This window comes from Gobius niger, assembly GCF_951799975.1.
Source record: "Gobius niger genome assembly, chromosome: 4".
NCBI lineage: Eukaryota > Metazoa > Chordata > Actinopteri > Gobiiformes > Gobiidae > Gobius > Gobius niger.
In genome coordinates, this window is record NC_136855.1 from 10492017 (window position 1) to 10507783 (window position 15767).

At 41.5% G+C, this 15767-nt stretch overlaps 1 protein-coding gene across 1 annotated transcript in view; it reads right to left on the reverse strand.

Annotated features, from left to right (window-relative positions):
* The window catches only part of adamtsl3 (ADAMTS-like 3), a 272825-nt gene that overhangs the window by 115644 nt on the left and 141414 nt on the right, over positions 1–15767 (reverse strand). Inside the window, exon 4 of the mRNA XM_079555014.1 lies at positions 4533–4684. Coding sequence (XP_079411140.1) covers positions 4533–4684 — 152 coding nt within the window. The remainder of the gene's footprint in view (positions 1–4532; positions 4685–15767) is intronic.

Consider the following 15767-nt stretch of genomic DNA (forward strand, 5'->3'; position numbering starts at 1 on the left):
GCCTGGTGAGGAAAGCCAGCATCTGAATATGAATGAGTTTCCAAATGAGGCAGGTCTTTGCATTCGGTCACTTTCTAGACGTCTGAACTTTGAGCCAATCATGATCAATCTCTTCCAGATGTTTGTCATCCATGATGTTTCTCTGTGATCAAAGCTGGGACCATTTTTCCCCGACAAGGCCCTATAGACCCGCGTTTACCAAGCTCCGCCCCAGACATCAAACATACAGGAGCGCAAAGGTTAAAGCAGATACAACCGAGCTTCGCTGGTTCATCACAGTGGGACGCAGCGGGGGGGGATTAGCATAAATCCGCCAGGAAATGAACAAGGAATGCTAATTATTTGACTAAAAGGGAATAAGTATTATCATATGTTCATTTTCCTATCAATGTGTGTAACTTGAAATTGAAAGAATTGGAAGCCACTGAGGGTTTAATATGCTTTGATGTGCTATGGGGCTATTAAGTAAATTGGTCATTACGGAAATTAGGCAAAGAGCTCATGTTATGCTTCCTCCAGAACAGGGTCACGGGTGGGTAGAGGATTTTCAGTCCCAGAGTTGTAGGTTGCACAAATACAGGGCACGAGTAAGTAACTATTCATTCATTCACTTGAGGTCCTTTAGATTCAACACAAATTAAACAAGCAAACAAAACAATGGTAAAAAATAAAATAAAATACAAGCTCTTCGTGAAGGTTTGATCCAGTTACTCTTAAACTAGAGCTAAAAGTGCTCACTTAAACCATGAATAAAGTTCTAGAACGAAATGCATCCATTGTTGAAATGTAGGATCTGATTACTGGTGCTGGATCATGTCAAAAGGAGCAGATGTTTTTATAGTAACTGTAGAATTTGCAAGTGTGTCTATTTTAGCTTAGCGGCTCCTATTCATTCCTATGGCGTAGCTTAGCATAGCGGCTTCCATTCGTTTACATGTATCATTAACATTCTGGATATTAAGCCGGTTTTATCAACAAAACAAATTGATACCAAAGTCAGTTACACACATACAAGTTTCCTAAATGTACTTGACTCGTGGATCTATTAAGAGGAATGTTAAAGGCCAGTTTGAACATTGTTTGGTGTTTGAATGAATGCACTGTTCTCTTCCTAAATGTGACAGCAGTGACTGTTCATTGTTCATGAAGGCAAACAGTTCTTAACCTGATGGTCACGGGCTAAATCCAGTCTGCATATGGTTTATGTTGTTGTTTGTAACTTAGCATATAGTTCTAGCATTTGACTATGGATATTGCAGCTGAAAAATCAAAACATTTAATTAGATTAGATTTGATATTATTACAATGATTTTTCGGGAACACGGTAAAACCAAATAAAGTATTATACTGTTGAATGTTCTGCTATGTAGATAAAACAACTCAGATGGAAAGAGAGAGTATGCTGTATTTAAAAGATGATTTCTATTTTATTTTTTTGCCATGGCATCAAAATCAGTATCAAGAATTGAGTTTTATTTTCAGTATCGAAATCGAGTTTGACATTTTTGTATCGTGACTAGGGCTGGGCAAAAAATCAATTTGATTTCAAAATCAATTCCTATTTTCAGAATTAAATTAAAATCTTGGTTACAAACTGCACAGTGACTTTTCAGGTTTACAGTGATTGCCGCTAGTCCCAATAAGCTTATGAATGATACAGTACATATATATTTATTTACTCATATAGAGACTACAGTTGCGTAAATACTAGGGCTGGGACGATCCACTTTTGTCACGATCCGATACATATCACGATACTCAGGGGCCGATCCGAGACGTATTGCCTTGCCTTAAAATGTGTAAAAAGTCATGTGTCCAAAGTTTATAAAACAAACGCCATTTGAAATTTACTGATGTGTTTAGATTGAAAAGTGCATTAACGCCAAATGTAACATAGTGCTGTGTAGCTGTTACTGGAAAACAAAGTAGTGTATGGTAAAAAATGCCTCCAAACCAAAGTATTGAAAGTATTGCAATATCCGATCCGATATATTGTCCCAGCCCCAGTAAATACATTGGTTCATTCAGTGAAAGCGGGCAGATGAAAGAGAGCGGTGCACAGGCACATACACTGAAAGCATGGACTGGGCTGACAGCAGCACTGAGAGGACGGATCGTAGTATACATTTGCTTTCGAAGTATTTCGCCAAAAAATATTTTCATTGTGCCAACTACCAATTTGGGCATGTAGGCCTACTTGTGGCTGCGCCAGTGGGGTAAAAAGCCACTGCAAGGAGGCTGAAGAGCTGCATGTGGTTCTGGAGCCGCAGGTTGCCGACTCCTGGTCTAGACGGTATGTTTGATTAATTTAATGTTATCCTCGTTGAAAAAAGCAGTGCTTTTCTTTCAAAAATTGACATTTTAAGTGACCCCAAACTTTTGAACGCTAGTGTATGTATTTAAAATATATTTACAGGCAGCAGTTTTTTTCTTCATAAAGGGTTGAAAAAGTGAATTGAATCATAAATAGAGTTTTTTACAAGAAGACGGGGGGATAAATCATCCAGCTCCAGGTACGCCGCTTTGTAGTGGACTGATGGTGGAGGCTGCCAATCTGCGCCATCAGCCCCTTCAACTCCCAACACACTGTAGTCACAATATGTCTAAAATGTCTAAAGTGGAGCAATAGCAATGACATTAAAACATCTCTTTCTAACTATACTGGAGCATTAATGCGTATATCTGCCATAAATGACAAATGTCGGAGTGGCATCTCTGTCAGGTTTCCTCATTAAGATCCACAGTGTGACAGGAGGTTTTGGTTTGAATTTCGGTGCTGGTTTAATGATGGGCTCCTGCCTTGGGTTGCACATAAAATATTTCAGAGGAGCTGTCAGAATATGTCATGTAATGCAGTGCACTGCGTCTCAAAATGTGGTCCGTAGGGCCACTCTGGTGGTACACAGGGCTGTCTACTCGCCTTCATCCATGTAAATAGGTTGGGTTCATCATCATTATATATTCTCCTATAGAAGTGCAGTTTTTTTTAAACAAATTTCTGAACAGAAAATCCTTAATTATGTTTGGGAGATTGTCATATAGGGATTTAGTGGGTTTTATGTTTAATGCAGTTTTGTGATGGAATTTCGATGCTCAGTGCTTCTGCTGGCCGTTCTTGTCAAGCAATCACAGTGAAGTGTGAAATTTCAGAAGAAACAGACAGCTTTAATTGCCTCTAAAAGGCAATGTACAGATGCTCAAATGCATAGTTTGGTAGAGTTTGTTTTTAGTGACTGAGCAATCTTCAACATCCGTACGCTTGAATGTATTGTCGGCAACTTTGGAATCATGGGGGACTCACGCCCTACCGTGAAAAAGTGAGTTGTTTATTCACAAAATTGTCAATAGTCAAGAAAAGTCCAACTGTATTGACTTATTGGACTTAGGCATCATCCTGGATATCTGAGAATTAGATAGAAAATCAGGTCAAAACATCTTCATATTCAAGGCAATATATCCTTTATTCACGCAGTTCAAAGCATTTCCCCTGAATCCTGCTCTCTGAGCAGCTGCTCCGCCCTCTCCAGGTAAATGACTGACTTATGACACTCTGACGTTCATAGCCTCTGTACTATGATGCCTTACGGCCTTTTGATAAAAGTTGTGAAGAAGGAGCTCTTTCTAACCTACTCTGGACATGCATGTTCTTTATTCTTACCAAATGATAATGTCAATGCATGAGGTACAGGACTTTATTCAACCTTCCTAAAGAATTTCTTTCTGGGATTCAGCAACTATCAGCCCAAATAGTGTTTGTCTGTGACTGTCTCTGATGGATGTTTGGTGAACCTTGGCCAGAATCTAAGTGGATTAACTTTTATAACCAACGTGAGTCCCATAATATAAACACCTGATGGACCAGAGTGGTGAGTCAATCATAACATGTGTTAGCTTGTGTTTTAGCGTGTGTGTGTGTGTTAGCCATTTATGAAACTGTGTTGCAGATGTCAACTCCTTATAACTGCATTGTGAAGTAACTTCATTTGCTGCTGTGATATTTATATTTCTACTACTGCTAATGCTGCATGGGGGGGATCAAATTGGAGAGAGGGGGCGGAGTTAAGTGAATTGAAGCGTCTTATCTTCCGGGTTGGAAAAATATCTCCTGAAAATACGTATATTTTCTCACAAAAATGAGTACTCCATAGTGGTAGAGGTACAATATATCCTATAAATGCCAGTAGTTTACTTTGGAATGGCTAAAATAGCATGATACGGATCCTTTAAAGCTAAAACAAAGTCTGTAACACTCAAGGTTCAGTTGGCCTATTTTAGAAGTAGTTTAGTCTGGATCAAATGTTTTTTCTCGTCTAGTTGTTTCTTCGAAAGGCCAATATTTAACCTTGGTGAGAAAAGTTGGAGAATCAGGGTTTTATTGTAAAAGTATAAAGTTCCTTAAGGCAGACAATAGGATTAGAGATGTTTTTCGTGGCATGTTTCAGCTGCTGGGCAAAGAAAAATATCTCTAATCCTATTGTCTCCGTGCATTGTTTGAAGATGCATTAAAAATGAATGGTATTGGACTCGCTCACCCGGAGTTGAGGCAGCGGCGCAGTGAGTATGAAGCCCCGCCTCCACAGGTTCGAGAGCAGTCGCTCCATGGACCCCAGGCATCCCAGCCACTGTCCCAGCCAAAGTCCTGCTCCGAGTGTGGGTCCTCATCTGCACGGGTCGTCCTGGACGGCTGCGACAGGACAAAACAACAGCAGTTAATATCAGGGGAATGGAAAGGCATTCCTACCCCGTACCATAAGTTTGTTTTTCATTTCTAAAGTGTGAGGAAAAAAGGGATAAACAGACAGTATTCAATTGGAAAACAAGCTGGAAAAAATGTTGTAGTCTGTTCAGAACAATGATCTTTTATAGATAATTAGCTATAGAGTAACTCAGTGTAATCAAGTAGAGTAATTAATGTATGTGTCTATATAAGTTGAGACCATTTACCATGTAAGTACCAAAAAGCCAGAAGCAGACAGTATACTGGTGTTTGTCACTCCATGTTGGTAATGCATCTGTCTGCGTTCAGCGGGCTCCAGTTCCTGCCTGTCCCGTTGGACGAAGCAGGTGTTTGTTTGTGTGTGTGTGTGTGTGTGTGTGTGTGTGTGTGTGTGTGTGTGTGTGTGTGTGTATGTGTCACTCAGATACTATAATGTGGGACAGGTTGGACAGAGAAGGAGAGTTGATTAACCAATCACTTTGACTTGTATGTCTCCAGGGCGTCCAGCCTTAAGGCCATTTTCTGACACTTTATTGGCTGACATTGACAAGCCACAAGCACAGCATGTCAGGTAATGGGAATGACAAGTGAAGTTCTGGGGGTGGACACGTTGGAAGTGGGATTGTATTGCAGGCACCGGCATAAACTTATAGCAGGAGTAGGTAAATTTACTTGGTGGGAGGCCGTGTTTTGATTCCACGTCAAACAAAGGAGAGCTGAGCCTCCCCGCAGTAACCACACTTGCGAACACTATTGTACTTTATGACCCAATCAACCTTTATATAGCACTTTACAACAGCACCTGCTGAACCAAAGTCCTTTCCACAAGTGCAGTGCAAAATACAATTTAAAGGGACTATACAGAGTTTAAAATTATGTATTTTCCTCCCCCTACATGTTCCAGCCATGTCTTAAGGTGTAGAATGAGCGAAGGCCTATTCACCACAACTGCCTCTAAAATCCTGCACTGTCGCTCAAAAAGGTGTTACTTTGGGTCTGAAGTGCCGTCATGCACGAGCTTAAAGAGGGGGTATAATGCTTTTTTCAATCACATAGCACCAGTCTATAGCACACTACAATGATGACGAAACCTTCTGTTGGTCTGTAAATGCAGTAAATTAGAATAACTGCCTTGTGTAAAATTGCTCTCTCAAAATGGCTGTAGCGAATGTCTTGAAATAGGCCTCTGTCTCTTTAAGAACCTCTGACCCTTTCAGACACGCCCCCTCCACACGCTGTCATCAGTGGGGAGTGGGTTCTGCTGAGGAGCAGTGGTTGGTTACTCGGCTGGTGACGAAAGCTCGGAGGCGTCTCCAGGAGGTGGGGGCGTTCCTAGGAGGACTCAGGCAAACCTATCCCTAAAATGGCCGCCATCAGAGTTTTTACAGATTACTCAAAAATACGTGAATGTGCCAAGGCAACACTTCAGGCATGTTTTTAATGAGGGAATGACATAATAACATGATGTAAAGCGATTTTGCATAATACCCCCCCTTTAATATAGAAGGTGCAGCTACATGTATGACCTGAGGTGGCAGTAGTGAGTATAAAACGGCCAACTTGCATCTAGCCTCTTTAAATACAAAAACAAAGATCATTATAAAAAGGAATTCTAAGCAGGTGAGTTTTCAGTCTAGTTTCAGGGCAGGTCAGTAACACTCATAACTCAACAGGCTGAGCGCTCCAGAGTGTGTACTTAAAAGAAGGGGCTGGAGGACCTCTATGGGATTTTTTAAAGGATTTAACAGTATTTCAGTATTTTTGGAGAGTTAAAAAAAACCTCATCTTGGGAGCCAAAAGATACATGACGTTGCCTACCACTCATGTATAACACTTATCTCAGAGAGGCTATCAAATATGCAGATGGGTACCGCACCAATCACTCAGCACACTTCATTTAAACAAGTTAAGCATCTTCCCAAGTGTACAACGACTGCGTCACTGTCGGCAATGAAAGGCATCACACTACTCCAAAATCCCAGTGGACAGGAACACAAAAATCAATAGAGATTTTAAAACGCAAAGTTAGCGTTCACACTAGACAAGCAGTTGCTGAACTTTTCACACCAAGCAGCACCTCATAAAATATTTGACCTTCCGAAGAACCACCAGGCCTAGATCAAGATCAAATCCGAACTAAAAAAGGGTCTGAATTGGACTAAACTCTGTCTTAAAGTGTAAACCACGTCTAAGCAAACAAGAAAAAACTAACTGAAACGCATTACAAAGGCATGAATGAAATGACCTCTAATTAAAACAAAGTCTAAAGTCGCAAACCACTGCACTTCACCATCCTCGTTACTACAATTACAACTACTACCAACAATTACCACGACTTCAACTGCCCACTTAATTCTTGTCCATGCTTAAGCTCTAATTACCGGAGTAAAAGTGTTTAAAAAGATTTCAATGTTAATCCATCATTGGCGCACTTGGCTGCATGTGGCTCTCTCCCCTACTTCATAAATTTGCTGATCCCGAAGTATGCGGTGATTAAAGAATGGTCCGGTGCACTGTCCCGGGCTGAAAAGCTTTGGCTGGACAGATTCTCCTCATGCCTGTGTTATTACTGCGGGAGATCTGCGCCGGCTGCTGCAACAAAAGCTGGTTTTATCCCATTAGTCCAGCGCTAACATGACTAATACCAATGTAGCGGATCGGGCTCGATGCATTCGCAGAGCGAGACAGAGAGTGGTGTAAGCAACTGTACCAGGGTTTTCACAAACTGTTGCTATAAACAGCTAGAATTCTGTTTATTTTTTTTGTCACTCACCACAAAAAAATACTGGCTTTATCCACAGTCATATAAGTCATAGTTGCTGCGTTTTGTATTTGTTCGCACTTTTTCTAATATTTTTCTTGTTTTACAATATGATTATAAAATTCTTCCATCCTGAGTGATTTATGATTAAGTTGACAAAACTTGTCCTCATACTTTCATATATATGCCCATGCTGTACACCGAAAAGTCGAAAAGTTTTCTCATGTAAACGCGCTTTGTGACCATATCTGTGAAACGCGCCAAATAAAGTTCTTCTTCTTCTTCTCTGCAGTGTCGCTGGAGCTCAAAGTAGAGATGCTGCTCCTCCGTGTCCAGAAGAGCCAGATGAGGTGGCTCGGATATCTGTTTTGGATGGAGCCTCCCACCAGTAGGAGGCACCAGGGAAGACCTAAAATACTCTGGAGGACTAAGTCAGGTTGGTCTGGGGACGCCAAGCAGGTAGCAGAAATGTAATCATTTGTAATGCCATTTTAAAACCAGGATACAAACTAAAGATTGACGCATTTACCATTTGAAAACATTCAAAGAGGCATAAGGGGACATACTGATATTCAAAAGTGTACAGGGCACAATGGGCATCTTTTGAGCAAAGGTATGTGTGTCACAAAAAATATTCGCCAAAGTTACAAGCAAATATGTTTGGATTTTAGACAAAGTTAAAGGGATATTTCAGGATTGTTGACATAGGGCCTCATTTCCTAGTTATCCAGAGTGTTGTTGATTTCTGGAGATATATGTAAATATATTTTTAATTCATGCAGTCCTTATATGTGAAGAGTTTAGTGGAGCTCAGGTAGTGCTAGCGCATGTCTATGGTAACTAGTAGCCTGCATTAAAAACATTCTGACCCGAGCACAGTGCACCTGAGGCAAATCACTTATAACACCAGACTACCAATATAAACGTCTGTGTGGACTGATTCATTTTTGAAATAGAACCATTTTGCATTTAAAAGAACTTATATTTGAGCAACATTAGCTTCCTGGTTGCAGCGGCGAAGTGATCTGCTAGCTTACCGGATCTACAGTAGTTTGTTTACCTGCGGCCGGCATTACTACACGTGGAATTCACAAAGGAGCTTTCTACAAATCAGACATGGCAACGTTTGGACGACTACACGATGATTTTGATGAGGTTTTTAGTGCAGGCTACTAGTTACCACAGACATGAACTAGCCTAGCACCACTAAACTTTTGACTCCTATGTCAAAAATCCTGAAATATCTGTTTCAGGAGTGAAGAAAATGCAATGTGAATATTTTCAGAGGAGTTCATTATTCATGACTGAATCAAATTGAATGACATTTAAGGCCATATTTTTGGCATAATTCATTGAATGGCTCTTGATTGTATTATAAATGCACAGCGACAACTCGGCTGGGGGGAGGGGCTGGAGGAAGAGTTTAGACGGCTGCCTCCATGACCCGGCCCCCAGATAATTATGAGGAAGAAAATGGATGGAATTTAAAAGTTTAACACGGATAATCTTCTTTACATAATTCCCTTTATGGATCAGTCTTACATAGCACTTTACGTTCAAGCGCTCTTCACACTTTGATGCATTATTCAGTCAGTCCTTAGTCGCGCTATACTATCCACATATGCTTTGGGGCACGTCGAATGGAGGGCTTGACCGCCAATTTGCACCATCTGACCAAAACCAATCTCATAAACATGTGATAGGATTTGCCTAAGGACACGATCACAAAAGCAATCCCTGCTTGGAGCCGGGAGTATTGTTTAAATTGGACATTCCACATTCTGCCGCCCGGCGCTTTTATCTGCGCTATAGCGCCAGTAAAATTACAGCAGCTTCAATTTCTCCGTGGCTGAATTCATGCTTATTCAGCTCGCGTTATAACATTTCCCCCATGTTAGCAGATCAGGAAGAGGGTGGGGAGGCGAGCCAGGCGCACTGATCCTAAACCCTGTGGTCCCGTCCTAAATGAGCTGGAGGGGTGTGAAGGGGAGTGCGGGGAAAGTGTGTGGGGGGGGGGGAGAGGTGCAGCTCCGCAAGCCCAAGGTCAGTTGCGGGCGGCGGGCTGAAATCAGACCTGCCAGCGCTGTCAGACACGCTCACTCTGGTCGAACGCGCATAAATAACGCTGTCGGGCGCATTAGGAGGGCTTCACGGACAAGGCTGGGGCTGCTGTTCAGTGGAGCCCAGTGATCGGCTGGAATGAAATGTTAGTTGCTCATCAATTACCGAACAGATCGATTTAGCAATTACACAAAACTGGTTGAAGAGGTGAGAAATGTAAAGTGGAATCAGAGTTACATCCTCCGTGGAAAGCTGTCTGTTACTACCAGCATGGCGCTGACTGGCTTGTTTCCATGGAGATCAGCAGTGACTTTAAATCAGTGAAGTGCGGTCAGGGGAGGCCTCATGGAAAAAAAAACAAAATTAAAACATACAAGAAACTTTATTTAAAAAAAACAGTCCCTTTTCTGAAGATAAGGCTTTCCTATGATTCTAATCAAAATGTTTTTTTCAGTTGTCAATATCGTGAAAAGAGGGTGGACCCGCGGCGGGCCTCTGGCATCCCGCACACACTTGCCCTCGGCTCCTTCACTCAGCGTTCTCTCCCATTTGGTGCTTTTTTGGGCCCCCAAAAGTAAAATACATTTGTGAATGGGTTTTTGTCTGGATGAAGAATCCGGCATTAGAACGACATGTTTTATCTGTTCATTTGACTTTAAAGCAGTACTAAGTAACGTGTTTACCTTAATAAATCCTTTTCGTAGTCCCTGTGGGGGTAGTACAAGTACTTTCATCTCCCCCTGGTGTCTCTGGCCAGAAAACCATGTTTGCAACTTGACTGCCACCGGACCGGAGCCACCAATACACACTAATAGAATCACGAAGAAGCCAACATGCTAAGGGGCAAAGCTAACTGTGGGCTAGCGTCACTTTAAACAGTATTTACAGCCAAGTTTGAGTAAAAAAAATGATTTCCATTTAATAATTGGATGCACAGTAACAGGCTCCCTTCGCCTTTCCTGTCAGCGTAGTATTTACTCTTCAAGACAATTAATAAGTTAAAATATCGCAACTTGCTACGACACCTGCAGTTGCGCTAATGGCCTCTAGGGGGAAGAGTTACTTAGTACTGCTTTAAACCGCTTTGTGAAAGACCCGAGGTGAGGCCTGGCTCCAATGATACGAGGGGGGCGTGGAATACAAGTGAAAACCAGCCTGTTTCATTACTCTGCACGGTTTAGGTGAGGAAATTTTAACGTAAAGGAGCAAGTAAAAGTGAAAACTGTTTAGACTCACTTTCTATGGATGAAATGCTGTGCAAATGCTAGCGCCACTATGCACTGTCCGGGCGGGGTACGAGTCTCGGCCATGTACGCTATCTTGTCTTTTAATTTTTATTTGCAATATCGTGAGAATGTATTTCAGTTGAAAATTATATTTATTTTTTTAATTGGAAAATGCTTTCGAATGTTATTTCAAAGTAAGTATAATTCACACAAATACCAGAGACAGCAAGTTGCATTTTCCTGCAGTTTTGTTTACTTTATATTGGAGTCAATACAACATGTGCCTCACCAGCAACTAACCTCTCAACAAACCCTCAATATTTTGACATTCACATGGTCGCCTCACTCTCCCATGCATTATTCATTTGGTTCTGATGGGACTTGTTAAAAATGTCTGAAACTACCCACAAAAGCCAGAATTTAAATTTAGAGAAAATTTTGTGAAATGAGATGTGTACAATACTCCCTAGTCCACTTTGTCATTCAATTCTTATCTTGAGATCGCCTCTTTCTCAAGGTGCCCTAGTAAAATGCTAAGATGCCTTTTTGAGTCCAAGGTGACATCACTGACTCAAGGGGAAGCCAATTTTCCTATTTTTGGTGACACTGAGCCAGAAAAACCCGCCGACTTTCCATTGCAGAGCGCCCTATCACAGCTGTGCTCCTGTCCGCCCCAATGTGGCCGCTTTCATCTAGGCTTTTAGCAGCAGATGAGATGGGCACGTGGTCAAAGGTCACCGGCACTGACTGAGGCAGATGGATTCAAACTAAAACAGAGCACTGAGGGGTGAGACTGAGAGCTTGGGGAGTGGCCCTTGTCAAAACAGAAAATGCAAAAGTTGTTGATCTTCATAGTTTTTACTGGAATCCTTCCCGAGATCTTGAGCAAGTTTTCGGTTAATGAGACTGAAGAAAGCCACCCACACATACAGTAGATGCAAACTCTAAAAGGCCTAGCGCACCGGCCTGGAGGCTAGTTGGAGACTAGTTGGAGATTCAAGTTGCCGCTGGTGCCAGACATGTCTTCAAGACGTCCCCTGGAGACAAGGCGAGTCTCCAGGTAGTCTCGGTGAAAACAAACAGGTTTGATTTCAGCAGAGGCTGCATGGAGACTTGAAAAAGTATCTGTGTCGTCTTCGCATTGGCCTTCACATGGTCTAAGCGGTCTCAAACAGTGGTATATATATGTTGTCCGCAACCTGTGAGACATTTCTGTGACGTCCCCGCTATGTCTCCGAGACCTGTTGGATACCAAGGAGTTCTCAAAGAGACTCCATACGACTCTTTGAGATCTCCTTGGTATCCGACAGGTCTTGAAGACATTGCAGGGACGTCACAGAAACGTCTCACAGGTTGCGGACAATATTGTTCGAACATTGCCTCAGCAGCTTGAGACCACATAGACCTCTCAGAGACCATGGCCCCTTCCGAAACGGGCAGATTGATAAGAGATCTTACGCAAAACCGGATTTGCGTCAGTAACCGCCATGATAAGAAGCCTCCGAATTGGTCTGTCAGCTAGGAAGGTGTTAGGAAAAGAAGCCTCAATGCTAACTATCATAGCTACTTTAGCACACTAACCGTTGATTAGGAGCTATGTGCCATCCCATAAGCCACTGCGCCAATCCCTCGAGTGATTCATGCGCAACCATTGTTGATTGACAGTCGCACATAAAAGATTCTGCACAAGCCAAACTTTATAAAAGTGACAAAATACATGTTAGAGTCATCACAGCATACTGCAGCTTTATGAAACAGCTGGTGAGATAAAATAAGCCTAAAGGGATTTTTCCTTTTTTCTTTATTTGGACACTATGTTGTTGCATATGCAATACAGTAGGTGGCGACATGCACTTTTGTTTGCCTGCCAAAGAAGAAGAACTGCAGCTGTTGGTGATGTCACTTCCTCTTCCCCTGGGTAAGGACGGTCGAATTGGGCAAATGCTGCTGAAGCAAAAGTTCACTAACTGCATAGAGATCTAACAGCTGATCCCATGAAAGGTTAAGGATTAGTTGCTAGTGTTAGTATTTAAAGGCTATAATTTGATGGTTTGTGAAGACTTTTCTGAAATCGAACCTGTTCGTTTTCACTGAGCCTACCTGGAGACTCAACTTATTCCCAGGGGATGTCTCGGAGACATCTCTGTGACGAGCGCCGACTCTGGTCTCTAACTCGTCTCAAGGCCAGTGAGATAGGCTCTTAAGGCCCCACATGGTCTGCTAACTAAAGAACTTACACTCCAGCAAGTCGTAAGCCCAGCAGTCAATGACGGCGTATTACATAAAGCTGCTGTACCCCATTTATTCCATTTTCAACTGTGACTTCAAAATGTTTCAGCCATGGCCCCAACTCGTTTCTAGCTGAGACAAACCCTTCCGTCACTCTTTGCACTCTGAAATTGTGAGCCGGAAGTTTACTGACAAAACAACGACTTGGTTTGTGATCATTTGGTGGAGACGGTCTGCAGCGGTCTCATTTTGTCACAAATTGCTGCTTTTTCAATATACTCTAAGGAGGGAAAAGTATTTTCCGCTTCTACAAGGCCCGAAAGTGGAGAGCATTTAAGTTTTCATTTCCCTCTCACTCTCGGAAACGGGACGCTGGATAGAATTCCCCCAATGTCTTATAATGATAAATTAATGCTCCTACGTAATAAGGCAGGGCAATTAATGGTATTTCAATTATGATGAACAATTTTTTGCGACAAACTAATTAGCAGCGAAACAATTACTGAGCTGCGCGCCGTGATCTCCTCCCCCGTTATAAAGTGAGGGGATCATTTGGCGCCAAATTAACGCTAATGCCCCGGGACTACAGCGTGTGCACAGCAGTCTGAGCGACGGCAGGAACGCATCCATCACACACGGGACAACTCTATCTATTCTCCTCACATTCCGCCTTTTGTTGTTTACAGTGTGTTCAAGTACTGACATTTATAGTCCACAGCCAAAGTTATGTGGGCGTGTGTGCTGTAGCAAAGGAGCAGCGGCGCTCTCCGACTCTCCAGCCCTTTACCAAGTCGCTCCCGGAAGGCCGTCTATATTTTCTACAGCACGCTTGATGGACCACATTTTATTTTTGTTCTGAACATGCTGAACACAATCTGCACACACCAAGGCAAACACACTGACTCTGTTTGGAAACGGCAAAGAAGCAGCTAAAAGGCAAACTACGAAGGTAAGCTAGGTGCTAATGTTATGCTAACACCAAGCTTAAGTTGTGCTAACAGCGGCTAAAGGCTATCATCAGCAAAATCAACTTTTTCAACAGCAATATGATGCTGTGAAATATTAAATCTCGTATGACCTGCCAGTTTTAGTGAGGAGAAATCAACGTTTAAGCGTTATTTTAAGACAGTATTTTTAATGACACACAGATGCTAGCCCAGCCAGCCATACTATTCTCTGTGTTTATTCTAAACTGTGAGAGAAAGGCTGGCCAGGCTACAAAGACGCATGTCTGTTTTATACATTTGTATTAATTCCAGTAAACATGGGAATGATTGAATATTTGGATATTTAAAAGCAAACTGGACACCAGGGGGAAACTTTCAGGCAAAACACCTCCTCTCAGCTTTCTTTCCCTCAATAATATCTTAGTGAGTGAAACTTATGATTGCGTATTTGGAAGAGAAGAAATTTTCAGCAAAACCCAATGTGTTTTGGACCATATTTGTTTGTATTTTTTTTTATACATTTGTGGAGCAAAAAGAAGTTGCGCAATGTTACTATTTCAAAGCATGTCATGTTCTTGAATTGTAATGAAATATCATCTTGGCTTTTAACTGCCAGTCACATTTTACGCAAGTACACTATGGCCGAAAGCCGCAACAGTTAGCGGCTAACACAGTCAGAGTTGAGCATCGTCATAGAAGTTTACAAAAGATCGCCAAATGACAAACATCTGACCGACTTGCTCTGATGCAGCTGAAATCCTCAGGACTGTTTGTTTAATTATCCAATATCTACAGAGAGCCGTTTCTACTCCTTATGATTACAAAGTAGGCACTAGGAGGCTGAGGGGCCTTCAAGGGTTACGGGGAAAAAGCTCTGCACTGTAAACTTAGTTCTGTACTATGTTAAGAATTGTTATCCAAATTGTATTTCAGTGCCATACAGATAAAAAAAAAATCAATTAAACTCATGGATGGTCTTTTTATCACTGACATCAGTCTCAGACAGCTGTGATAATCAGTTTGTCAGGTGAGCCCAGTCAAGGGAAAAACTACTGAAATTATTAATTATGGTTAAATCAGCCATAAATCTGTTAACAGTAAGATGATTATGCTTCATCTTTCATGAAATATCAAAGTTTTTCATACCTAGTCCAAGGCATTCAACTATTTCACGCTTTTCATCAGCAGAGAGATCCTTTTTCTTTCCCATATTGCTTGAAAATGATGATCTGCTTCCTAATGTGTAACGTGCTTTTTCAGTAGTTTTTCTTAACCTGAAAACTAATCATCACAGGCGTCTGAGATTAATGTCAGTGATTAAAACAGCCCTGAGACAAAATACCATCCATGAGTTTCATTTACCTTTATGGCACTGAAGCTATTTGCATAATAATTCTTAACATAGTGGAAATGGAAGTATTATGTTCTAAATGCCAAAAATAAATAAATAACTACTCCAACTACTGACAAAAAAAATCAAGAAGACATAGCTGAGGACAGCTTTGAAACGGAAGTATTTTTGTTATGTAAAAGTAGTTGCTAGGATGAAAAAAATGTCCTAACCAATGCCCATCATACTGTTCATATGTAATGTTACAGAAGAAATCCAAATCAAATTAGCGACAATCAAAAAATAAATAAAATGGCAGCACCAAATCAACCCCAAAACCGCTTAACTCAAACCCCATAGATAACTTTCCACTACATTTCACTGAATATTTGACATTTGCTGATGAAAAGTGTGATAAAAATCTAATTGAAAAACTCCACATTGGTTTAACCCGCACTTTATAAATGCGTGTTTCAAATATTCATCCGCTGTAATT